Below are 23,074 nucleotides of genomic sequence, written 5' to 3' on the forward strand. Positions count from 1 at the left end.
AATCTCTATCGATTGACCCTTCTTCAAAAATTATGATTAAAAATCCACCCGACAAGCTATAACACGGCGGGATAGGACGAGAGACCCGTCCTCTAGCTTAAGTAGTCCATGGTAATGACAACTACAGTTCCTAAGTTTGAGTTCGCTACACCATTGCCATTCTGTGTTTGTAATTTTACTTTTCAGAATTTAAACAGATTAAATCATTTTAAACGGTTCTCAAAATATGATTTTTTTAAATGCAGATTTTTTACAACAAAAATTTTTTATTTTGGTTAATTAACGATTAAATTGAAAATTAGAATTCAGGTTACTAATTTGAAAACGCAAAAATAAATACGTTGAAATGGCAACTACAGCATTGGTTATTCTTTTCAGAAGTTGTAAATCAAGTAAACACTAAGTTGAGTAATTTAGATTGAACTAAATGATTATGATTTAGTTAATTGATTCCATAATAAGACATAGCAATGGATAATGAAAAGAAACCGTCAGCCGCAATTCCTAGAGTAGCTGGAGATGGTTTGCGATCTGTGAAAACTACAGGTTGTAACGACATTAAATTTGAAGCGTTTACTTATTACAGCCAACCTAACGCGTCATCTTTTCTTATTCAGGAGTATTTAGAGCGCTCAATTTTGAACTCTATGTGAAACCAGTAAGTGCAAACAACTGGTTTGGATTCAACATTTATTAATAATGAATTCTATCTAAATTAAAGAACAAAGTCATCATGGTGCTAGGTCTATTAGCTATAGCTGGTTGCACTGGATATTTGACATATATGAAGACAAAATATGAAAACATGGGTTACTATGTTGCTGTCCGAGAAGATGGATCCAAACAGCTGCATACAAAAAAGTCAAGATGGGACTAGATAAAATTTGGTTCCATACTGTGTAGCAGACGAAACAAGCTAAGTTGATAATTTAAGTAATAAATAAATTTGATAATTCCTCAGAGATTCCACATTATCCAGTGATTAACATAAGCTATTTTGACTAGATTAACTGTTGTACCACACAGAAAAAATTTTAAGGTAAAAAGTTAAACTATTTGTTAATTGTCCCACAGTTGTATGGGGGAGGCTCACGCCGACCTAAAGTAGAAGACCTATCGGAGAGTAGAGTTGTTGAACGTGGTGTTGGGAAGGTGGGGCGTGAGAGCGTTGAAACGGGAGTTGGCATAGCCGATGAATTCGAAGACATCAGAAAAGGACTAGAGCCACGGGTAGCTGATTCGCCTATTACAGAATCATAGAGTGGGTTTCGTTTTACTCGGCCCAGCGAAGGGGTTCTTGAATCGCGTATTAGTTTCGTAGAAATTTCGTTGCTGATTTGTCCCGTAGGTTTTAGCGTCCCGGTTTCTTGTTTAGATTTAAGAAATGGTAACTCCTCAAACGCGGCTTCGTAGAGCTGCATTAAAACAACAATACAGTATAAAGTTTTTTATCGATTGAGCAGTAATTTAAAGGAACAAAATACCTGGCCTTCTTCAGTCTCTGCTCCTTCTGGGTGAACGCCTAGAATGGCAGTCAGGAGGGCAGCCAATATTAGTAGTAACACCAGCGGAATGAACACAGCAACAACACCTTCCTCGGTGTAGCTACGTACGGGAATCTCCCATCTAATTCATAAATTCAACGAATTACAACTTTACGCCACCAAAATTAATAGCAATTTCACAAAATATACTTGGCAGGTGCGCTCCAGATGTCAGATGGAGGTATTTCTTCATAGAGTATTTGACTTGACTTATGGATGATACGTTCAGTTTTGGTATCGACGGTGGGTGGAGCAACGGAACTGAGCATCAGTAGCGAATTATTTTGGGGAACCTATTAAAAACTTATTACTTATTGGCTTTCCAGTGGCAAACGCTAAAATCGTACCAATTTAAAAGAGCACCAATCCACCAAGAATCCTTTGGATCGAAAGTAACGTTCTGATGAAGTCTTTTTAAAGTCACGAGGACATTGGCGAAGTGGCCATAAAGGACTGACTTCACGTTCTAATTCACGGAGTACTTCGGAAAATTCGGCGTTACTTCCCAAGGTCAAAAACACTCTGTAACATAAACACTTTTGAAGAAAATTGTTACATTTGTTGATTGCTATTAAATACCCTTCTCCATCTTGCTGGCGCGCAGGTCGTCTCCCGCCAACAGCTAAAGCTGAGTAAAGTTCCACAAAATGAAGATCTAACGAACTTGCTGGCCATAGTATTTTCCGAAAAATATCCAATAGTTTCATTTGCTTTTGCTCATCCATCAGATCATCAAGGTTTAGATTGTGAATTTTTAGTTTTATCTGACAAGTGGCAGGTTCTGTAACACATGATTTTTGAACGGTGAATTTGTTTCCTCAAAAGGATTCTATATGAGAACACCACAAACCTTCTTTAGGAAATATTTCAATAACAATTTCTTTTGCCGATGTTTCAAAAGTTAACAGATTGAATGCAACAACATCTAACTGTGAATGAAATTTGAAAAATTTTAAGTATTTGGTAAGTGAAAGCATTAAAAAACACAATGTGTATCATCAATTCAAATGAGTCATAAATATGTAAAGTTAAGTCTTAAGTGTATCCGTTATAGTGTATGGTAAAAATTAAAATAATTACCTTTAGAGATGCTAAATTATTTGGTGGTGTCCCATATAGAAAACCAAGTTTTAAATTTTGATTAAATACAAGGTTTATCCATTTTGGTAGGTCAGGCAAACCGTGCAGAGAAGCTGAATAGGAGAAGTATTCATCTGTAAAAAATGAAAAAAAGTTATGAAATTGTTCAAAAGGAAATATCTTATTTTCTAGTGTATTATATTTAACTTCAATTCTACAGAACATTTGCTACCTGAAGACTCCACGTCTGATAAATTGAATAACGAAGGTGACAACTGAATCACAAATACCTCGTCCGTTTGAACTTGGTATTGAGCATAGCAATATTTCGAAAAGAAAACTAAAAAAAGGGAGGTGGAGAGTGCAATATGCATTTTCCTACACTGCAAAAACAATGGATAAAAATATTCTTTGATTTTTGTCAACTAAGAAAATTCACTTCTCATTTACAGTGTTTTGTTGTTGTTGTTTTACACTAAAAAGCCAATGCTAAATATGGCGGTGCTGATCTAAACACTTAATCAGGCTTGACAGGCGATTTTTCCGAACAGGAACAAATAAGAAATAGGCCGTTCCCGCGGCCGTTCGTGAGTCGTGACTCCGATCATCCATAGACCCAAGTCGACGGATAAATTTTCCTGTCATGATTTTAATAATATTTAGAATCTATAACATAGTAAAGTTAACGATTTTACTGAAATTTATAGTTTTATACGTGTAATATTGCGTTTTAGAATATGTGTGAGGATTGAAGCAGAGCTCTGATTGAAGAAAGAAATTATTTAAGAAAACTAATTTCTTTATAAATTTTATTTCATAGCTATACAGAATGATATAATTTATCCAATCAATTTGGAAAATATCCAATTTTCAAATACGACGTTAACGTGTAATATAGGGTAGCACGACACAATTGTCTCATTTTTTGAATAGTAATAAAAAAGGAGACCATTTCCATGGTTACCAGGTCATAGGATTCATAACATTCATTTATGTGAGAAGTACAAATGTCGGCTTAAAAAACTGTTGTAGAACTATTTGGCTTTTTCAATGGTAAGTATTTTTCCCTCTGGATAAACATTCAACTTCTTATTTAGAACTGTCATAAATTTGAGTTGCTGACTTGCTGTTGATTGCCTTAAAAGCTTTTGCAAGAAGTCAGTGATAGAAAAACAAAATGAATTGTTATGGAAGCCTGACCTGCCTTGAAACTTGCTCTTCACATAACACAGGAATTTTTCTTCTTATACTGTAATTATTGTCATCCAAAGGGTTTGTTGGCTTTGCTGCGAAAGTTGCGCGCTTCTTCCGAACAAGAACTACGAATATTGCTGCTAGGACTTGATAATGCTGGTAAAACAACCCTTTTGAAGCATCTGGCCAACGAGGACGTAACCCACATTACGCCTACTCAAGGATTTAACATAAAATCCGTCCAATCATCGGGGTTTAAGCTCAACGTTTGGGATATTGGTGGACAAAGAAAAATTCGGCCATATTGGCGAAATTACTTTGAAAATACTGACGTGCTGGTAGGCCTATTGCATTTATGTCGTTCGACAAATCATTTTAAATTCGAAAATTAAAAAGATGTTTAACTAGGCCTATTATAAAGTTTGAGCTATGTTATTCAATTTATGTTGTCTTTACACAGATCTATGTGATAGACAGTTCCGATAGAAAGCGCTTCGATGAAACTGCCGAGGAATTGTCTGAACTTCTTAATGAAGAAAAACTAGAAGGAGGTAAACATTAAAATTCGTAGTAACGCTAGATTCATTAGTTAGTTGATTAATCTAGTTGTAGGCCTACAATATCAAACTTTTAGCTTAGAATGTATAAATTTAATATGTGTTTATGTTTCAGCTGTTTCAGCTTTTTTTTTTTAATCACGATGTAATCTCAATTGTTTTTAGTCCCCTTGTTAGTGTTCGCTAACAAACAAGATTTATTGGGTGCCGCGACGCCTTCGGAATTAGCTTTGGGCTTGGCTCTCCAGACAATTAAGGACAGAGGATGGCAGATCCAGGTAATATAACAAATCAGAAAGGCTTAAAGGTCATTCTTGTAATGAAAATCAGCAGAAATTTAATTTATTTTTCGTTGTACTTACATACAGGCCTGCTGCGCTTGTTCTGGTGAAGGCGTTCAGGTAGGTAGGAATTTGCTAAAGACACATACATATTTCCAAATCGTTAACTTTTTCACTCACGCACTATCCGTACGCGGAATGCACTATCTAGTTATGCGTTCGGTTTGTTATTTAGTAGATTAGATAAAAGTAGCAACATCATATTTGATCTTTTTTTTCCTTCGTAATTCGTAATAGTTTGAAAATAAAATAAAAATAGCACGCGTCCTCGTGATAGTTTTCTTTATCTTATTTATCCAAAATTCTTTTAATACAGGATGGAATGAACTGGATATGCCAAACGATTAAGAAAAAATGATTGCATTGTCTTTTCGTTAGAGATTGATGAATTTTCCAATCAGTTATGTTAATGAATGTTATTATTTGCCCTTCAATGTTCACCTTCCAACGATAATCGAAATTTGAACCCCGCCCGTCTCAATGTTTACTTTCGTAAAAATTGTTCTGCCACTGTCTGTCCGCAGTCCGCTTTATGAGCGAATCTTTTTAAAAATAAACTTTGAAAGAAAGACCTATTTCATTTACTCATATAAAAATCTGGAATTTTTTTATGCCTGCTTTTTTTCATTGCAAAAATAAAAAATTCTGGATTTGCATGATTCTTTGTTCTAAATTCAAGCAAGTTTGCAACATAGGAATAATCGCTCAATATGATGGTAAACAGAAAAAAGTGTTGTCTTGACGACGTTTAAATAACAAGAAATAACGTTCGCAGGAAATCATCTCGACGTTTATACTCGGGTAAAAAATAATTTGCAGTGGTTTGCACTTCGCTTTGGCCTAACTATTTTTCTATAATGGTACTGTTGTCAAGATTTGTTTCTATTGCATCAAAAATGACGACTTGGAGCAATAAAATACACTCTAAATGTAGAGGTGAAATATACCCTCGTTCAGATCAAAAGGTGAAACAAATTATTTTTTAAAAAATTATTGTCTGAAGTTATTCTTCTATATTCTTCCAATTAGCGACTCATCGTTCCTATTGATAAAGTCAAATGGTCTGTTTCATGGCCAGATTACGATCCACCTGCATATACATCAAAATCATTAAATGGACAACCTTGGGCTGATTTAGAAATAAGGTCTTTAACTGTGGGCTTTACAATTCTTTTGTACTGATCATAACTGTTCCTACAAATTAATGCAGTGAACAATTTTCTCCTAAATTTAATGAGGTAGAACATGATGAATATGTAGTTAGAAATAGAGTCAGCTACATGGGAGACTACCAGATCGCAAATGGATATCCACTGTAACATATTTAAATTTCTTTAGTTCATTATAAAATTATTAATTATAATATATTTTAAATTATATGTTACAACAGTAATCCAGTTGGCAGAACTGGACTGAAAGGAAGAGGTGTTTTGGGTCGCTGGTACGTATTTTCATTATATTCCATTTTTTTCTCGTTTTTCGTGCTGATTACGTCATCATTCACGTTTTTTTTGTATTCAGGGGTCCAAATCATGCTGCTGATTTTATTCTAACGCGCTGGTTGAGAGACCAAGCAAATGGCCAAAAGATTTTGAATGAAGATACCAAAAAACCTATCCTTCAGTTTGTCGGTATCCAACGGCGTAAGGGGGATGAATGGGCTATTCCAGGCGTGAGTCTTTTTTTTAATAATAGAGCATAACATTTTTTTGTTTCACTGACTGAATTGTAAAATAGGGCATGGTTGATGCTGGAGAAGATCCTGCTCATGCTGCTCAGAGAGAATTTTTAGAAGAAGCTATGGATAGTGAAAATTTAGAACAAAACGAACTAGAAGATATCATGAAACTAGTCAAGGAAATGTTTGATCAAGGGCTATTGGTAAAAAAAAACTTAACTAACAAGTTAAAATCAGTGTTTAATATCATAATATGATTTTTAAGATTTATCAAGGTTACGTTGATGACTCCAGAAATACAGACAATGCATGGATCGAGACTTCGGCAATAAATTGCCATGCTGAATTTCAAGAGGTCGATCATTGGCATTTGAAAGCTGGGAGTGATGCGAAAAATGTAGCATGGATAGAGATAACATCATCATTGAATCTTTTCGCTAGTCACATTGATTTGATAGAAGCTGTTGCTAATCGCCATCAAGCCCACTGGTGATATGTAATGGTGTATAATATTCAATAGTTGTTGTTTTTCCTATTGAATAACCCGCACTTGCGATAAAATAAACTTGGAACTTGGTAAGAAAGTTGTTGGTCAACGCGAAGTTTATTTTCAAAAAAGTGTATTCTGCCCCCAAGTCGAAGTAAGAACGGATTGCTTTACGGAGGAAACATAACCAAAAAGTAGAGGTGACAGCAGCATTAGTTTTCATCGAACCGAGCGAACAACTTTGTTTCCAATAGAAACAAAGGAGTGAAAGTACGGTAGGGTAATAATAGAAGTGATCAAGACCACAAGAGGAATTCGAGAGAATTGATGGTGACAATTGGTTCTAACCGAATTTTCCGACGTGAACCCAAAAGAATGATTATCGAAACAGAAGTGCAAACGTTACCAAAAGAAATGAATCACTTTTTCTTTAGGATGAAAAATAATAATAAAGGGGTATCGATAAACACTACATTGGTTTCCGCCAACACCTATGTAAAATTGAACAGTTTGTGTTGCTGGTAGATGGATGTTGATGATATAGCGAGTTTAACAAAATAAAAAAAAAAAAAATCTAGCAGTTTAAAAAAAAAAATGAATTACAGGAAACAGGGAATTCACTCGAGGACAATTACAAGAAAAAGATACAATCGCTGCTTGAAAACCACAAGGTTTGGTTTGGTTTCTTTTACTGAAATCTTAAACCTAATGTAAATCGCGACACAAAAAAAAATATGTTTTAAGGTGGTTTTGTTATGTGTTTCTTTTGTGGTGGTTGTTGCAAATTCACTCGAACAAATCAACAGACAATGTGAACGCTATCATTTCCCTCTGCGGGAGGCCGAGCGCAGTACGCGCTTGTCGGTGGGGGTGTTGGTCATCACTGGCGGACGGGTGTCGGCAGGCGATTCTCCCGGATCGTTGTCGCAAGCCTCCTGAGTTCTGGCGGCTTTGGGCGCCTTGGGTTCCGCCTCCCTATCGACCGTACCCCGCCCCCCGCTGCCAGCCAGTCACTTGCGAGCGGCAACCTCTCGCTCACGTACCTCACGCAGTTCGCGATCGTCTGCTGGAGCTGGAAGGGGTTGCATTGCCTGCATCGAAGAATTACAAAGTTGCATTCAAGCGAATCGACTAAGCCGAAATCTGATTTCTAGTACCTGTGATGAGCTGCCTCCTATGACTGCAGCCGAAGCCGCTGCCTTTTGTTTAAGCATGGTCCAATCAAAGGTGTAGTCGTACTGATGATTTAGCGTGCGGAATAAAATTCGGAACAACTGCCTCAAATACATATAATCGGGTTGCTCTTCGAAGCGCAAGCCACGACAATAATTCAAGTACATGGCGAATTCCGCTGGGAAACCCTATACGACAATAAAACAAAAAAATTAATATTGACATCAATTGATTCATTGTAGCAAATGCGATTAAAAAATTACCTTGCAAAGGACTTCAACTGGAGTTGACATTTTCTTCTCGCTAATTTTCTCATATTTTTGTTTCTTGGTGGCCGCCTTACCCACATGGAAATTAAAACGAACAATTGTAAGGTCAGTGAGAATCACTCAATAAGGTTCATTCAGTTCAAGCCAACTAATTACTTCAGAGTGATAAACATAATGAAATTATTTAGGATTGCTATACATTTCAATAGCCAAATTCAAGTTATAACTCATTTTGATTAACGGACAATGCCAGTCCGACAACAACTAAGCAATTAAATCGGATACCTTGAGCCCCTGCCAGGGTAGACTACCACGATTGAAGTACATTAAGACATAGCCCATGGACTCCATATCATCACGCCGGCTGAAATAATAGATAAATGAAAGCGCATAGGTCAGAGTATTGTTCCGCAATCACAATTTGCATTCTCTAATTACACAAAGTCAACAATGGAGAAACAATAGTCCAAGATAAGAACTCCGCCGTTAACACTGAATATTGGTCTCTTGATAAAGTGTATGAGGCGCAAAAATATGATACCTTTGTTCGATGCCTAAATGGGCATTTATGGAAGCATAGCGAGCAGTTCCGGTCAGGTTTTTGTCCTCTCGGTACGAGATGTGGAGGCGAGTACGTGAGTCACGATACTTCTTGGCCAGACCGTAATCTATCAGGAATAACTGCAAAAGAAATCGAAGATTACAAATGTGTATGTAACGTTTTAATTCACATGAGGAACATACCTTGTTACAATGACGACCAATGCCCATAAGGAAGTTATCGGGTTTGATATCGCGATGAATGAAATTTTTCGAGTGGACATATTCGATCCGACCAATCATCTGATCTGCCAGCATCAACACCGTTTTCATGGTGAAACGGCGTGAGCAGAAATTAAACAAATCCTCTAAAGATGGACCGAGAAGATCCATCACCAAAACATTGTAATCTCGCTCTTGGCCGTACCATCTGAAAGAACACAAAACGATTAATATGAAAGGAAAATCCGTTGCAAATTGGAGTAACATCACGCAATCCTAAACCCTGTATTTCCAACATTGATACCTAACAAAGGATTTCTTTTAAAACCACATTATTAAACATGGCGGGACACTGATGGGCTTTCACGGTAAAGTTAAATCCCTGATCCAAGCAAACCTCACACTTAGTTAATAATATGTTACGGTATGGAACTAGAAGAAAATCCGGGAGAGAGCGGTAGGGCACGATACTATCGAACGAAATGGCTGTCACGAACATAGGGAAAGTTACGGAAGAAGGTAAGAGTCTACACAATTCCACGTTTCGAATCTCGAAAGCATATTTTAGTCTGTTTATCCAAATGGCTGGCTGTCGCTTCTTTCGCTCCTCCCCTCCTTTCTTGCTCTCACCAAAAACTTTCGAAAGTGACTACGACTCTAACACCAGCCGAAGTAAATAATAATTGCTGAAAAGAGACGGATGAAACCACGACTGATCATACAATAGCCCCGAGGGGCTAGAGAAACCTACAATCGACGTAAACCGTCTATGGCTTGACTATGTTCAAGCTACAATGACAAAGGAAGGTGGGGATAGACGACTGACACACAAACTTCACAATACTTCACCAACTAAAATTCAGGGAGAATAGAAACTTGCATTGGTTAAATCTACACTAAACCAAAGAAACAATGATGAAGGTTAATTAATTGAGTTTGGGATTTGAAACTAGGGCGCAAACTATTGAGGTCAAAACCATATATGGTTGTGTGGGCATTGTGTGGCACACTTGCTCAACCACAGGCTTGACATTGCCAGAAAGAAAGCACATGCTAACAAGGATTTCACTTTCTGGAGAAAACCATAGATTGGAACCGTAGATTTAAAGAATAAAAACACTTGATGCATGAAAGTCTTACACATAGATGCTCCGCCTAAACTAAAATACATAATAATAGTTATTACCTGATGTGTGGAATCCCGAGGCCACCTTGCAAAACTTTATACAGTTTACTCTCATACAACAGCTGAGGATGTCTGGCTTTCATGGGTTCCAACTTCACTGCAACCTCCTGTAAATTAGAGAAGAAAATAAGGAATTTAAAAAAAAAAAAAGTTATGAGATGCCACAAAGAAAATAAATTTTTACCTCCCCAGTTGCAATATTGATTGCAAGATAAATGTCACCAAAAGAACCGCTGCCAATTTTTCTGACAAGACGGTATTTCTGTGCAATCACGAATTCGGGAGGCCTCACTAGGCTCGACATTTTATAACCAGAGTTATCGCAACAATGCAAGCGACAGATACAAATTTATATAGAACTCCAATCAGCAAATCAAAAACTCAAAACTTGGGTCAAAAAAAGAAAAGAATGAGAAAAGGTGGAGACGAAGGCAAGAGAACCAAGTTAATCGTTCACAAAAAGGTGGAAATTTCGCCTCACACCCGATACGGTGGATCAGAGCACAAATCTAACAATGTGAATCAGCAGCCATTTTGTTGTGTCGTCGAGCCGCGGCTCCACCGAGAAGGGGGGGAAGGGAACAGAACTGGCTGGAAAACCAGCTGTGGGCGCTGCAGTGCAACAACGACCTGGCCTCCTTTTCTTTTACTTATGATTTACACCAGGAATTGCGCACTTGTTATTAAGTTGATAGATTCTAACTGAAGAACACTAACTGCAGCTACTCGTACACAAGCTTCTCTTAAAACTATCACAGTTTTCAAGTTAACTTCTCCGAGCGAGAACCACGCACAAAAAGAGAGGCACCAGACCAGAGTTACCAGCACCTCCGCTCTCTCGCACCAGTCCCATTCTAAAGCACCGTTGTCTTTTGGCGCTGCACACCACGCACTAGTGGCGCACTCTTTTAGAAATTAAAATTTCTCGATCGTTTTTCTTTTTTTTTTTTTTAATTGGACGTGAAATCACATGATCACATTTTGAAATGATTTTATTTTGAGACGACGTTAAAAATTGATTTCCCTGGTTTTGCTATGAATTTAAAAAAAACAACAACAGTGAAGCGTAAAGAAGGATTCAAATTTCGATGGGTTTTAATGCAAACAAATTCAAAATTGGGAAGCAAAGATTTAAAATGTTCAGGATCAAAAAATCCTATTTTCGCCATGTTCATAGATATTTAGGAAGCTTAAATGCACCTTTTACACTCATGGTTGTAGAACAGTTAAAACATGTGATCAAAACATTTCCAGTTTTTAGACAGAAGACACTGGATTTCATACTATTAGGATACAATTCTTGATGGCAGTGAACACAGAAATCAGTAGGCTGAATAACATGAACAATTTCAGGTTTTTTTCTACTCCTAGTGTTTCTGTAATTATTGAAAGTTAATATCATGGATTTGTCTTTACATTTACTAGATCTCTTCCCCACTTTTGACTGGATTTTTTCTGGTTCTAACAGGTTTTTAGGAACTGATGGGTCAGGAATATTATTTACAATTTTCATTTTTAGCTTTCCAGTCTTAACAATTGATGCTGAATTTGTTTTTGCTTCTTGGCAACAAGAAATGAGACATGCAGCATTATGCTGGCTCTGTCTATAAGAATGAGAAGATGTGATGCTATATGTATGGTCACAGTGTTCATCTGGCAATTGATAACAAGATAATAATTAGTGGTGAAGATCAAAACAGATTAATATAACACATATTACATAGCAATTTTTAGGTTTACCTGGGTGATGCAAATCTATGCTTGGTAACAAGCAGTCAAATGTGGGCAAACCTCCATTAAGATTACTTTTGATTTCAATTTCAGATTTCATACAATCATGTTGTAGAGAAGGTATGTTCAAAGAGAAACTTTCCAGCAGTTTTATTTCATACCCATCAGATATTGAATCTATTGTTTGTAGAATTTATAACTGGGGATATTGTAATAAATGTATAATACTTCAGTTATCTTAAATACCTTTACCTTTGTCTAATTCTAACATTTTCTAGTTGTTGAATATCCACATTTTACAATTTCCTAATTAATAATACATCAAATTATGGATGGGCTAAAAATTACACTGGATTAATGCTTTGATAAACAAGATCACAACCTTATAATGTAAAGAAAGATTTGATCTGAAAGATATTCATGAATTACCCATAAATATGTCATCTTGTTTTCCTAAGATCCCGTCCATCGTCCGTTTTTTTAAGCATGTGAATTGCTCAATATTCCTGCTAATTCCCTTTAGAAAATAAATTCCGAACTATCTACTACTGACCTTTAATTTAATCATAATCTTATCATAATAGCTGAATACTAAAACCAAATATTGATCTCAAGAGTTTATGCTCAAACGATCTTTCCAAACAAAACTTCACATACTTTATATGAGCTGAGCATGGACTCTCAATCAGCCAACTGCCCCACATTTTCTCCTGCCATCTATTGTAGAAAATCTAGTAAATAGAAAGTACTACTGAGCCCCTAGCGCGCGCCTGGCCTCGTGCATTGGCGGACGCGGACTGTAAAAACGGGATCGTTTTATGGAATTCTTTGAATGATCGAAAGTAATATGGGAATGATTTTTATATAGGTTGCCACAACAAATAACGGAAAAATGATTAAATCCATTAAGAAATCCGAAAACTTAACTCAATAAATGTTCCATTTATTGTTTGTAAACAATAGTTGTAATCCGGGTTATGAAAGATAAGTATGCAATAAATACAAAAAAATATTTTTTACTACGAATTAAATTTAAAAAAAAAAGGGAAACCTAACTTTTGGGGATTTTGCTTCATGTATACTTAGTGATTAGTGAATCGGTGCCAACTTCACGAGTTCACGAAGAATGATGAAACATGTTCGTTTTTTTACGTTTTGGCTTCTTAGCGTTGAGTGCCAAATGGGATGATGATTCTTTCATAAAAAAAACGCTGTGTCCATGATAAGGAGAGCTGGTGAACACCGCCTCCGACCGTTCCGGTCCACTGATAGCAGATCAGGTGTCAAGTAGGCGTACGTCTTGGCGATCGCGATGACGCGATGGCAGAGTAAGTGGCCTTGGCTGGAAGAAATAAAAACAACTTAGAAAAGCTTATAAGAAATTATTCAAAATTATAAACATTTAAAAATTGCCCAGAGTTCGAGTGCTGCCTCGGACAGCAGTTTAGCAATCCTCAATATCAGCCATCTGCAAAAGTTTCTTGGGAACAGGAGCTGAGACAGTGCCTGTTCCTCGAGGATCAACCTCGTCCTCCATATCCACGATGACCAAAACCTCCGCGACCACGGACCGGAACTGCATCCGCCATTTCTAAAAATTATTTTGAAATCGTTATTAACACACCGCTGTGCTAGCGCCTCGAGATTTTCGAAATAATGAAATCTTCAATAATTTCATTAAACTCAATATACCTGCTGTTCTTATACTGTCCTCTTCTCCCTACTCGTTTCTCCTCCTCACTACTTCGCTCGTATACCCAAGATGAATGAGCACGGATAAAAAAAATTTTAATATGAAAAGTTTTTTTTTTAATTTTATAATTATAATTATTTTTGGTGAGTTATTTAACTCTCCAGAGGATTGTACTAAAGTTAACCGAATGGCCCACCATCTACAGACGAAAAATTGTTGTTTATACTTGCACTAGACTCAGCAAGGCCTGACGAAACAGCAAAAAAAAAAAAAATGAGAACTAGAATAATCGTTTTCCATACATGAACTAGTGGCTCCAAACCTGAAAGAGCTTTCTTTAACCACTGCAATATATTTGAACTACAATCTCGGCCACTTAAAAGTTTGATTTTATGACTACGAATGATCCACCGAAGTGGGTTATCTTAGAAATGCCGGTTATTTATTCCAATCTAAAATGGAACGGAATCTTGAAATGATGGTAGATAAAACAAACAAATCAATTTTTGTATTATCAAAAGTATAAAATTGGCTTTACGGTACTTCTGGAAATTTTGTACAACAAAATGGCTTAGACAGTAATGCACAAACAAAAACTTTACCAACTTTAGATATTAAAACGTTGAAGAGAAGAGAGGGGGGGGGGGGTGAACAATAAGGGACACTTTCCGTTCATCACAACTTTTTGAAAACATTGGCCATGACTATATGAACATCGCATCCAAGACAAGTTACTGAGGCGTTTCCGGTTTTTAAATCGATCTTCAACCCAAGAATGTCAAGGAGAGTCTGGCAACTGGGACATGAATCAACCACTTCTTCAGTAGTGACCGACTGTTCAGCTGGCTTAGGTGAAGAAGTTGAAGAATTTCCCGGGGAATCAACGTTGGCAACTTCTTCCTTGACGGATTCGCCCAATATCTGCAATGAACATGACTCGACACTTTGTACAACATTTTCAGCGGTAAGAGATAAAGTTACATGTTGTGATTTATCTTCCACAATTACGGGTGATTGAGGTACATCTACGTTTTCAGCATTATTAGAAGTAAGTACTTCAGATGAAGCAGACTGAATCGGTTTTGACAATAACAACTCTGAGGCGTCGAGCATTGAATTCAGTGATCCCAATGCTTCCAGTATGTCCGCTTCTACTTGACGGTCTATTACTGGGCGAGGAATGAGAGGGGGTATTACATTAGTCCGTAAACTAGGAATCTCGGCTTCAGTGCTTTTATGAGAGCTGGTTCCGTGATCACATTTAGGCGAAGAAGGCGAACACGATGTAGAATCAGCGTTCCAAGGCTCTTTATCCATCAGCTCTCCAGTTCTATTTGTCGCTGATTTTCCATCAAGGTCCACTACTGACTTGGTAACAGTATGATTCTCTTGAACTCCTCTGGCTCCGTCTGGGCAAGGTACTGGTGACTGTATAGACGCTCGATCATCCGGTGAACTGGACGGATGTGGAGCGGCGCACGTGGAGATCACGTCCCGACTGAAGCGCCTCATAAGGTTTCCTTCAAAAGAGACAGGGGAATGGGAAACATTGGCTTCCGTCCTTGAATAGGGTATAAATGTCGCACCAGTATTTTCCTTCAATTGTGCAGCCAGCTGATCAATCGATACATCTTCAGTAGGACTAGGAATTCTGGGGTTTGACGCTCTGCTATCAGAGAGTTGATTACCAGGGTAATTTGATGGTACAAGGTCTATTGGAATCAGCTTCCAGGGAATCCGCTTTTCGACCAAGTTGGGTTTCGGGCGATCGCAGTAGATGGGTGCCCATTTCGTGTTTAGGTTCCTTGATTCTTTCTTGTCCGACTCTAGCCTGGCGGATGGGATTTTTCTACGGGGATCGGTTGCTGGAACGGAGGTTTCCATAGGAATAACAGCCATTCCTTTTTGAATCTCGGACGTAGAAGGCGATTCATTTGATATTTTCGACGAAACAAGAATTGAGCTATCCGGACTTGTAATAATTGACTGATCATGATCTGTTCCCAAATTAGAAGAAATCATTGGCATTTTTACTTTACCTATATGTATAATACATACATTTAAAAATATGTATATATTAACTTATTGAAATCTACTTAAAAAATATTAATAATAATTTTAAAAAATATTACTCGATCCGGAATTATCACCACCCAACGCACTTATGTCTTTTTCTAGTACGGGAACAGGAGCGGGATCATCCAAAACCACAGAACACACATATGATCGTGCCCTGGACCCTGGACTGGGATCTTTTCCTCTGGATTCTGCATAAGAAATAAGTATAATTGTGGTAAAATTACACATCATTATTGGTTAGATTAAACCTTCTGCAGCAACAAGATCTGGATTTTGGCAAGCAAATGATCTATCTGATCTTGTATCAGTAGAAGATGAATGTCGTCGACGATCAGAATACTCATGTTCATCTAAACAAACAAACACCATTCAGTTTTGACAACCATTTAAGTAATTAGAATTTTTGTCCAAGTATTACATGCAGTTTTGTCATGGGATGACATGTGTTTAACTCGTTTTGCTGACCAATGATGACCAGATTCTGTAAGGTGCTTTTTTAGTTCATTGTGAGTATCAAACTCATGGAAACAGACTTTGCAAAAAATGCCATGATGTTTTCGTTTCCTGTTTGGAAATGTTTCTTCATCTTCAGGTACGTTTAATCTCGAAAGGGGTCTTAAATGCTGTGCAGCGTGCAAATGAGCATATAACTCTCTATTGCTTTGATAAGTATTCAAACACACTCTGCATTCAAAAGTTGATTGAGCAGATGTCCTATGAGAATTTGGTGATTCTGAGTTTGACTTAGAAGATCTTGCATAGTTGCCATCAAATGATTCCCTAGGGGAAGATTCATCACAATAGTTTGGCTGGTATTTACTATAGTGGTTACTAGGTCCTCTATTTCTTCTCTTGTATGAATCCATTGAAAAATACCTGCAAAACCCACCTTGATCTTTTCATCTAAAAAAATTTAGGTAATTTATATCTTTGACCTAGGTTATTGAAAGCCTTTAAATTAGTGTGCCATGTTCTTTGGTTACCTTGTTGTTAGTTTAGAAAGGCATGCACATTGTTGATACCGAGACCGCGCTTTTCAGTTAAAAAAAAAGGCGTCAGTTGACGTGAAAATGAAATATTTAGCAACTAACCAAAGATGTGTCTGTTTTATTAAGAATTATAAGGTAACCTTCTTTTTAGTAACTGAGTACTGACGAAGAGAACGAGAAAAACTAATTATGCTGACTCGAAAAACAATTACATGTAATGTCTGTTTGCAGCGCTGCCATATTGTAATCTTTGTAGGGTCGGTGAAGTCGTCAGGGCAGGGAGGCAGAGTTGCAGAGAGTCCAGACTCCAGAGACTTTTTAAAAATAAATCCAACAAAGTTCTGAAACCACGCGACTATCAAGTATGTTCAAAAGTGGGGAAAATCTTAAATATGTATTTAAAAAAACCATAAAGTTCTACTAGGTTATGCAGGTTATTCCAGAGCCACAGAAATGGATTGAATAGAATGCCAAGTATTTTTAGCTTTTTTAATATTTTCGTTATCAGCAGGCCGTAGCGAACACACGTAAGGACCATAGTCTGGAACGATAAAAAGTTAAAAACAAAGGAAAGAAGGGGAGAGTAGTGGAAATTGAAATCCTTGAAATCCAAAAGTAAAAGGGAAAATAGAAGTAGAAAAAAAAAACATAAAATTTCGCGCCCTACCCATTAGTTCTCCCGTATTTTTTTACTTGTTCCTTGAATAGAAAAAGATATTATTCAAATCAAACTTTCTGAGTGTTCATTATTTTTCAGTTTTTCACGTAATACTAAAACCAAATAAAATTTTAGTGAGTCGAAACTACTTTTTGAAAAACCATGTTTTTACTGGCGCGTAATACGAATCCTTGGTTTATGAGATGAGCGGAGGCAGGGTCGGGCTATGCTTTAATGTTAGTCATAATTTGAAATTCGATAAGATTTTGTTATTATGCGTCTAGAGTTTCGCACAACTTCGGACTTCCACTTGAAAAGATCGCCCGTAACCAAAACCGAACCATACTTATTTGGTTATTTACAAAGCATGGGAAAAGAGAGCTTGAAAAAACATATTTATAGCAAAAATCCCACACGTCTACAGATTTTTTAAACAAACTCTTGTAATCTTTTTCGTTAAAGAGATACAGGAAAATCCCTCTCCTTGCTTACTTAACCTTGCTTACCTTAAAGCTTAAAGGGAGGAGAATGAATACGATAAAAATCGCCTTACTAACCTTGAGAAAAACAAGTTTTATTTTTTTAAATTTTTTTTGTGATTTTGTTTTCGTTGTGTGATGGGGGGTGAGGACATCAAAAATATTCGGGTGCGAGATCCGCCTAGAGATTTTAGTTTGTTATTCGTTATTCCTTGTTCCAATCATCGTTCACCATCACTTCATCAGATTCATTCAGTTTTCGTTGTTGTTGTTGTGTGATAGTGTGAATTGATAATAATTTGTTAGTTATGTCATGACTGAGTTCACTTAAATAATTGGAAAGTATCAGATACAGATTCCTTTCACACGCATTTGAATTTTATTTGTAAGATAATGCAGCTGCGGTTATTTTGTGTGTAAGGAATGCACTTGTGATAGTACACCCGACTCCATTAATATAGCACTTTGTTAATTATCTTGGCTCTTAAAAAAACAACGATAACGTATAGAGGGATGGGGTAGAAAAATTTTAATCTTGTTTTTTTTACCATCGCTTCAAGTGACAAGTTACATTTCAAATAACTGTTTACTTCGTTTTTTTACAACATGTTTCAAAGTCCGACATGTATGGAGTCGGGTACCGGTTGGCTATGTATTGTTATACGAAGGGCTCCACAATATAATAATAATATATTCACGTTGATAAATAACAACGTGTAATATGAAGATCGAAATTTAGTGTTTTACTGCTTTGTAGGATTTTTGCGCTGATTTATTGTGGATCAGGTGGTTTGATTTATTCTGTCAAACTTGTGTTATTCAGTTTTCTTACTGGTTTTGATATAGGGGGTATAGCTCAGTGGTAGAGCATTCGACTGCAGATCGAGAGGTCCCCGGTTCAAACCCGGGTGCCCCCTCTGCTTTTTTGTAATGTTATAAAAATAATTGTTTTTTTTTATTGATTTCAGTGATTCTCAACAATAAAGTATGAATCAATTTAGTTACAGTTTCAATTTCATTTTGATTGTTAGGTATGATTTGCAGTCAGATAACGACTGTCGAGCTGGTGTCCTTAGTGCTTGTATGGCAGTCTGCTGTGTAATCTAAGCTGAATGTAAGATTAATCTTATACTTACACTTACAACGGGATTCGGGATAATTGGGTTATGGAAATGCCATCCCCAAAGGATATGACCGAATAGTAGGACAACTTGCAATAGAAATGTGATAATGGGTGATTATTGGGGTGAGTTTTGTGGACTGTGTCTTGAAAGCGTCATCCGAGCGTCAATCCTGCCTCGGCTTTAAGGAATGCGCGGGAATGCGTAAACGGATCGATAGATGCGGATGCGATACGCCTTTATTTAATATACGTTAGATTTACGTATATCTACATATATAATTGTATACATAATTTTTCGGTTCGAGGAAATAAATTGAAAATATATATTTGTCTGCCAAATTAAATTTTGTATTTCAAGAAAACTGTGGAAACTGTTGTCTAAATATAGTTTAGGCCACGTTCTGTTCCCACTATATATTTTCCCAAACACCTTAAACATTTCAAGGTAATGAAACCAAAAATACAGTTAGCTACACTGTGTTGCTTTTAATCCAGTCCATGAAAGAGGTGGTTCTCATGTATATTCCTGGGTAATTGAAATCCATACAGCCTTTCCCCCAGCTCATAATACCTACTTGACGGCCCTCGACAATGACTGGTCCTCCGTTGCTGTCGTCCTATAATGAAAAATAATGTTGTTTTTGTTAATTTTTTTCAAATCAACAATCCCTCTCCCAAACCCCTCAGCATGTCCGGCCCTCCGGCCACTTTAAAAAGTAATTACTGTAAAGTACGGAAACAACACTTACGTTACAAGTAATTCCCTCTTGAGAACCGGCAGAGGCGCACAAAGAATTGTCGTAAATCTTAAACTGGTACTTTGAACTGCACTCTGAATTGGAGATGATGGATACTGGGGCTTGCAGTAGAATTTTGTGAGTTGTACTGGCTTCAAAGGGAAATTGCAATTAGAAATTAGAAAAGATAAGAAAACATTTAGAAGAAAAACAACCTGATTTGGCTGCTCCCCAACGAAGGATTGTACCATGTTTCCCAACGTAATCATCCGTTGTGCCATCCGCAGGAAGACTCAATGGATACAGCGTCGTGACATTCGTTTCCAAAGTCAACACAGCAATATTGTTGGCCTATTTTGGTGGGGACGGACAAGACAAATTAACTTTGTTGAACCGCACACAAATTATAATTAACAGATAATTTTAAAATGTTGCTCACTTTCGTCTTTCTGTCGTAGAGTTCGTGAAATTTAATGTGGCGTACATTGCTGATGATTGCGCCAGGGTTGTATGTTTTCAAGGCAACCGTGTTCAAATAAATCCTAAGCTTTGCTAGATCGTTGGATTTCTCCGCTCCATGCAAACTGTGCAACATCAAATTATTCCAGTTATTAACGGCGTTAACTAACCACTGTGTCTAGTCATGTTTAACAGACTATAGTAATTAACATTATTTTATATCGCTGAACAAAAAGAAATATTAGCCTACTATAGTAAAAACTGAATATTATTATTTTATGTGAAAATTTTCTCTTTTAGTGGATCAACAGGCTAGATATTTTGTGTTTATTTCAATTTGACCCACAAAATACTTACAAAGACACACAATCGGCTCCAGTCAATACGTGGTTGGTGCTGATAAGAGTAGCACCGCAAATGTGGCGTCCATCAAACAAAATGGCACCCTAAATAAACAGCTTCTTCATTAACTTCAATACATACTACTTTTTTTAAAAAGTACGCACCGGTAGGTCTTTATTAATGTGAAATTTTAAAAAATGAAAAAATACTTGCCACATTTGGGAAGGCACCACGACGAGCAGGTGTCCCAACCAATGATTCGTTCGTATCGTCGTCATCAGCTGAACGCTTTTTCGCTGTTCAAAATAAAATACGCAACCCATTTTACGGTTCAGTGCGATTTTTACATAATTGCACGTATTCATTAAAACTATTAGAATTGCATCTAGTTCAAGGGATTCGATTAGCAATTGAGTGCGCATTTCGTCACTCGGCTGTGTGTCCCCAACCCAATAAAAAAAAATCAACAATACGGGTTTTAAAAATTCCGGCTTACAAAGTAAACTCGGAGAATGTTTAACCCAGCACTGGCATATATTTGCATATTATACAGTACCTTCCGCAGATGGCCATGAATTGGCAACGACGGCAAGCAACCCAATCACCTGTTTATTTTGAAATGCTGTTAGTATTAGAGCTTTCTGTTATTCAATTGAAAGAATGTATCAATTACTATGGGATTAATTAACTTACGAAGATATTAGTTTGCATTCTGTGACTATATGCAACGGACTAGATCTAAGAACGTCTAAATAGCAGAGCACTTTTCAGTGTATTGGTTTAACAGTGGCGATACGAGAAAGATGCGTTCGTCCCTCGGTCTGACGTGTTCACAGAAGCGGCTAATGTCCACACAGATTTTTTGGGGCGAAATAAGGGCACTTGGGATTGCCCAGAATTCGATTATGGGCCATCGATATACGCAGTTCTGCAAATCCAGGTGGTAATGAATCAACAATGGACAGGATCTGGTCATGCAGACATACTTGCGACCGATCACATATTCCCATTAGTGGTTTTTCCGTGGATATGTGTTTAATCAATATGTGCGGCAGTGGCGCAAGAACATTGGGTATTTGGATTAATCGAAAATCAATATCAATATCGAACAGGACCATTTAGCCTACTTAAATTACCCAACACATTTGCGCCTAAAATAAAAGTGTTAGAGTTAAAAAAAATCCGTTTGAGAAAAAAATTGTTTAACTATATAAAATTTAAGTTACTGTATGTTACCTTTTAAATTTCAAAAAATGTACGAAGAAATATGCTGCAATTTCGGTTTATTTTAACTGATTTTAACCACAGTAGCAGCATAGTCATATTCAAAACCTTGTCCGAAATTCGCATTTTCGCATTTCTATAGTGAGCTATTTCTTGTAAGAATGAGAATCAGCTTTCTCCTTGTTACATGGACCCTTTTGCAAAAAAAACAAAAAACAAAAAAACAAAAAACATTTAATTATACATGCACTTCTTTTTTTGCGATTGCAACTGATTCGCCGCTTGCTTGTGGGGCGCAGCCTGCCCGGATCTATTATGTGCCACAAGGAAAATCTTGTGTTTTCTGAACACATTCATCATTATAATTTTTTTATAGGTATATAGGGAAAAGAAAGTTAATTTTGTGTGTATACATGGTGGTTCCCCGTGGCAAAAAAAAAAAAGAAAAACGTTGTCCGATACTTTCTCACAGGCTCATACGCGAATCGAACAATACCGGTTGTACACTGGCTTTGTTTCTTTGTAAACAGCTACGAATCAGCCATCAACAGAACATTCGGTTTCTCCTGCATTAATTTGCAATTTTTTTAAGGACTGAAGAGTCACCCATCCAGTAATCCTCCCTTTTCCTTTTCCTTGTGTTGATGTTCTGTTACCGGTTTGAAAAGAAAGTGTTGAAGCGGGTGAGAGTAAAACATCTCAAAATCCTGTTCAACCGGTGAAAATATTTTCTGTCCCAATTGCTCGCAATGGATTTCCATTTTGGCTTAATAATTTCCATACAATTACAAAAAATCGAGCCAAATATGAAACGATAAAAAGGAAAGACTTATTTCATGAAAGTATGAAAAAATCTGCTTTCTTTTCACCCAAAACGCTTAACAATACTTTCATTTGTCCGTTCGGTCAAACTCAAATAGAGAGATCCACCACAAAAACCTTGTGCGAAACAAAATGGTCGTCCTTGAAACGAACAGTATACACGCGCGAATGTTGTGTGTACATTGTAAATTCTTTGGCTGTGAGTTGAGAGTATCGAACACAAGCATTAAAATAAACAAGCCCGAAAAGGGAAGATTCCGAACTTGGCCTTCACAACTCGGCCGGCTCGGCTCTCAATATTACGTACTATATTTGCAGAGTCATCGCGAGGTGACTAAAAAAACCAAATTATGGGTTCTCGGTTTTGTTTGTTTCTCTCGTATCATCGTGGTGAGGGTTAAAATGTAGGACAAAAGTACGTAACTTGCTCGTGTTGCAATCCGCATCACCTTGAATCCACCCGCCCA

The 23,074-nt window shown here is 37.1% G+C and overlaps 8 protein-coding genes and 1 non-coding gene across 17 annotated transcripts; 4 read left to right on the plus strand and 5 right to left on the minus strand.

Moving 5' to 3' along the window:
* The first annotated feature begins 348 nt into the window (after positions 1-348).
* LOC124204368 (small integral membrane protein 8-like) lies at positions 349-960 on the plus strand. The gene is made up of 3 exons (XM_046601418.1): positions 349-546; positions 618-658; positions 722-960. Exons 1-3 carry the CDS (start codon positions 471-473, stop codon positions 875-877), a joined length of 273 nt encoding a protein of 90 aa, XP_046457374.1. The 5' UTR covers positions 349-470; the 3' UTR covers positions 878-960.
* LOC124204357 (epsilon-sarcoglycan-like) lies at positions 732-3,190 on the minus strand. Its single transcript, XM_046601404.1, has 9 exons — positions 3,075-3,190; positions 2,857-3,007; positions 2,625-2,758; positions 2,395-2,473; positions 2,124-2,325; positions 1,892-2,066; positions 1,695-1,837; positions 1,485-1,626; positions 732-1,415 (listed from the first exon to the last, which is right to left on the minus strand). Exons 2-9 carry the CDS (start codon positions 2,996-2,998, stop codon positions 1,053-1,055), a joined length of 1,380 nt encoding a protein of 459 aa, XP_046457360.1. The 5' UTR covers positions 2,999-3,007; positions 3,075-3,190; the 3' UTR covers positions 732-1,052.
* A 407-nt stretch (positions 3,191-3,597) lies between these two features.
* LOC124204366 (ADP-ribosylation factor-like protein 3) lies at positions 3,598-5,282 on the plus strand. Its single transcript, XM_046601416.1, has 6 exons — positions 3,598-3,677; positions 3,896-4,156; positions 4,279-4,369; positions 4,541-4,653; positions 4,744-4,776; positions 5,033-5,282. Exons 1-6 carry the CDS (start codon positions 3,675-3,677, stop codon positions 5,072-5,074), a joined length of 543 nt encoding a protein of 180 aa, XP_046457372.1. The 5' UTR covers positions 3,598-3,674; the 3' UTR covers positions 5,075-5,282.
* A 112-nt stretch (positions 5,283-5,394) lies between these two features.
* On the plus strand, positions 5,395-7,241 carry LOC124204361 (ADP-ribose pyrophosphatase, mitochondrial-like). The gene is made up of 8 exons (XM_046601411.1): positions 5,395-5,517; positions 5,591-5,681; positions 5,746-5,861; positions 5,927-6,031; positions 6,107-6,157; positions 6,238-6,388; positions 6,454-6,597; positions 6,660-7,241. Exons 2-8 carry the CDS (start codon positions 5,613-5,615, stop codon positions 6,885-6,887), a joined length of 864 nt encoding a protein of 287 aa, XP_046457367.1. The 5' UTR covers positions 5,395-5,517; positions 5,591-5,612; the 3' UTR covers positions 6,888-7,241.
* Positions 6,998-11,163, minus strand: LOC124204358 (casein kinase I). Of its 3 annotated transcripts, none has more exons than XM_046601408.1 (8): positions 10,456-11,163; positions 10,272-10,378; positions 9,068-9,293; positions 8,865-9,004; positions 8,609-8,687; positions 8,318-8,392; positions 8,039-8,242; positions 6,998-7,972 (listed from the first exon to the last, which is right to left on the minus strand). In XM_046601408.1, the coding sequence occupies exons 1-8, from the start codon at positions 10,573-10,575 to the stop codon at positions 7,892-7,894; spliced, it is 1,032 nt and encodes a 343-aa protein (XP_046457364.1). In that variant the 5' UTR covers positions 10,576-11,163; the 3' UTR covers positions 6,998-7,891. The 3 variants fall into 3 exon arrangements, with proteins under 3 accessions (XP_046457364.1, XP_046457363.1, XP_046457361.1); XM_046601407.1 differs by having other exon boundaries at positions 8,318-8,401; positions 10,456-11,130; XM_046601405.1 differs by having other exon boundaries at positions 8,865-9,293; positions 10,456-11,131.
* A 185-nt stretch (positions 11,164-11,348) lies between these two features.
* On the minus strand, positions 11,349-12,708 carry LOC124204363. Of its 2 annotated transcripts, none has more exons than XM_046601413.1 (4): positions 12,432-12,708; positions 12,255-12,308; positions 12,012-12,179; positions 11,349-11,924 (listed from the first exon to the last, which is right to left on the minus strand). In XM_046601413.1, the coding sequence occupies exons 2-4, from the start codon at positions 12,271-12,273 to the stop codon at positions 11,443-11,445; spliced, it is 669 nt and encodes a 222-aa protein (XP_046457369.1). In that variant the 5' UTR covers positions 12,274-12,308; positions 12,432-12,708; the 3' UTR covers positions 11,349-11,442. The 2 variants fall into 2 exon arrangements, with proteins under 2 accessions (XP_046457369.1, XP_046457370.1); XM_046601414.1 differs by having other exon boundaries at positions 12,385-12,708.
* A 1,480-nt stretch (positions 12,709-14,188) lies between these two features.
* On the minus strand, positions 14,189-17,166 carry LOC124204353. 6 transcript variants are annotated; one of them, XM_046601398.1, is made up of 6 exons: positions 16,758-17,166; positions 16,193-16,677; positions 16,023-16,124; positions 15,828-15,962; positions 15,282-15,734; positions 14,189-15,215 (listed from the first exon to the last, which is right to left on the minus strand). In XM_046601398.1, the coding sequence occupies exons 2-6, from the start codon at positions 16,638-16,640 to the stop codon at positions 14,371-14,373; spliced, it is 1,983 nt and encodes a 660-aa protein (XP_046457354.1). In that variant the 5' UTR covers positions 16,641-16,677; positions 16,758-17,166; the 3' UTR covers positions 14,189-14,370. The 6 variants fall into 6 exon arrangements, with proteins under 6 accessions (XP_046457354.1, XP_046457357.1, XP_046457356.1 ...); XM_046601401.1 differs by having other exon boundaries at positions 15,282-15,692; positions 16,758-17,165; XM_046601400.1 differs by having other exon boundaries at positions 15,384-15,692; positions 16,758-17,164.
* Positions 17,167-18,745: 1,579 nt separating this feature from the next.
* Trnac-gca lies at positions 18,746-18,817 on the plus strand. Its single transcript has one exon. It is a non-coding gene; the product is annotated as a tRNA-Cys (tRNA).
* A 532-nt stretch (positions 18,818-19,349) lies between these two features.
* Positions 19,350-21,974, minus strand: LOC124204245 (trypsin alpha-3-like). The gene is made up of 9 exons (XM_046601291.1): positions 21,798-21,974; positions 21,255-21,712; positions 21,118-21,166; positions 20,775-20,857; positions 20,577-20,665; positions 20,200-20,344; positions 19,976-20,111; positions 19,773-19,912; positions 19,350-19,640 (listed from the first exon to the last, which is right to left on the minus strand). Exons 2-9 carry the CDS (start codon positions 21,270-21,272, stop codon positions 19,494-19,496), a joined length of 807 nt encoding a protein of 268 aa, XP_046457247.1. The 5' UTR covers positions 21,273-21,712; positions 21,798-21,974; the 3' UTR covers positions 19,350-19,493.
* Between the last annotated feature and the right edge of the window lie 1,100 nt (positions 21,975-23,074).

Source organism: Daphnia pulex, chromosome 10 (assembly GCF_021134715.1).
Source record: "Daphnia pulex isolate KAP4 chromosome 10, ASM2113471v1".
In the NCBI taxonomy this organism is placed as follows: Eukaryota; Metazoa; Arthropoda; class Branchiopoda; order Diplostraca; family Daphniidae; genus Daphnia; species Daphnia pulex.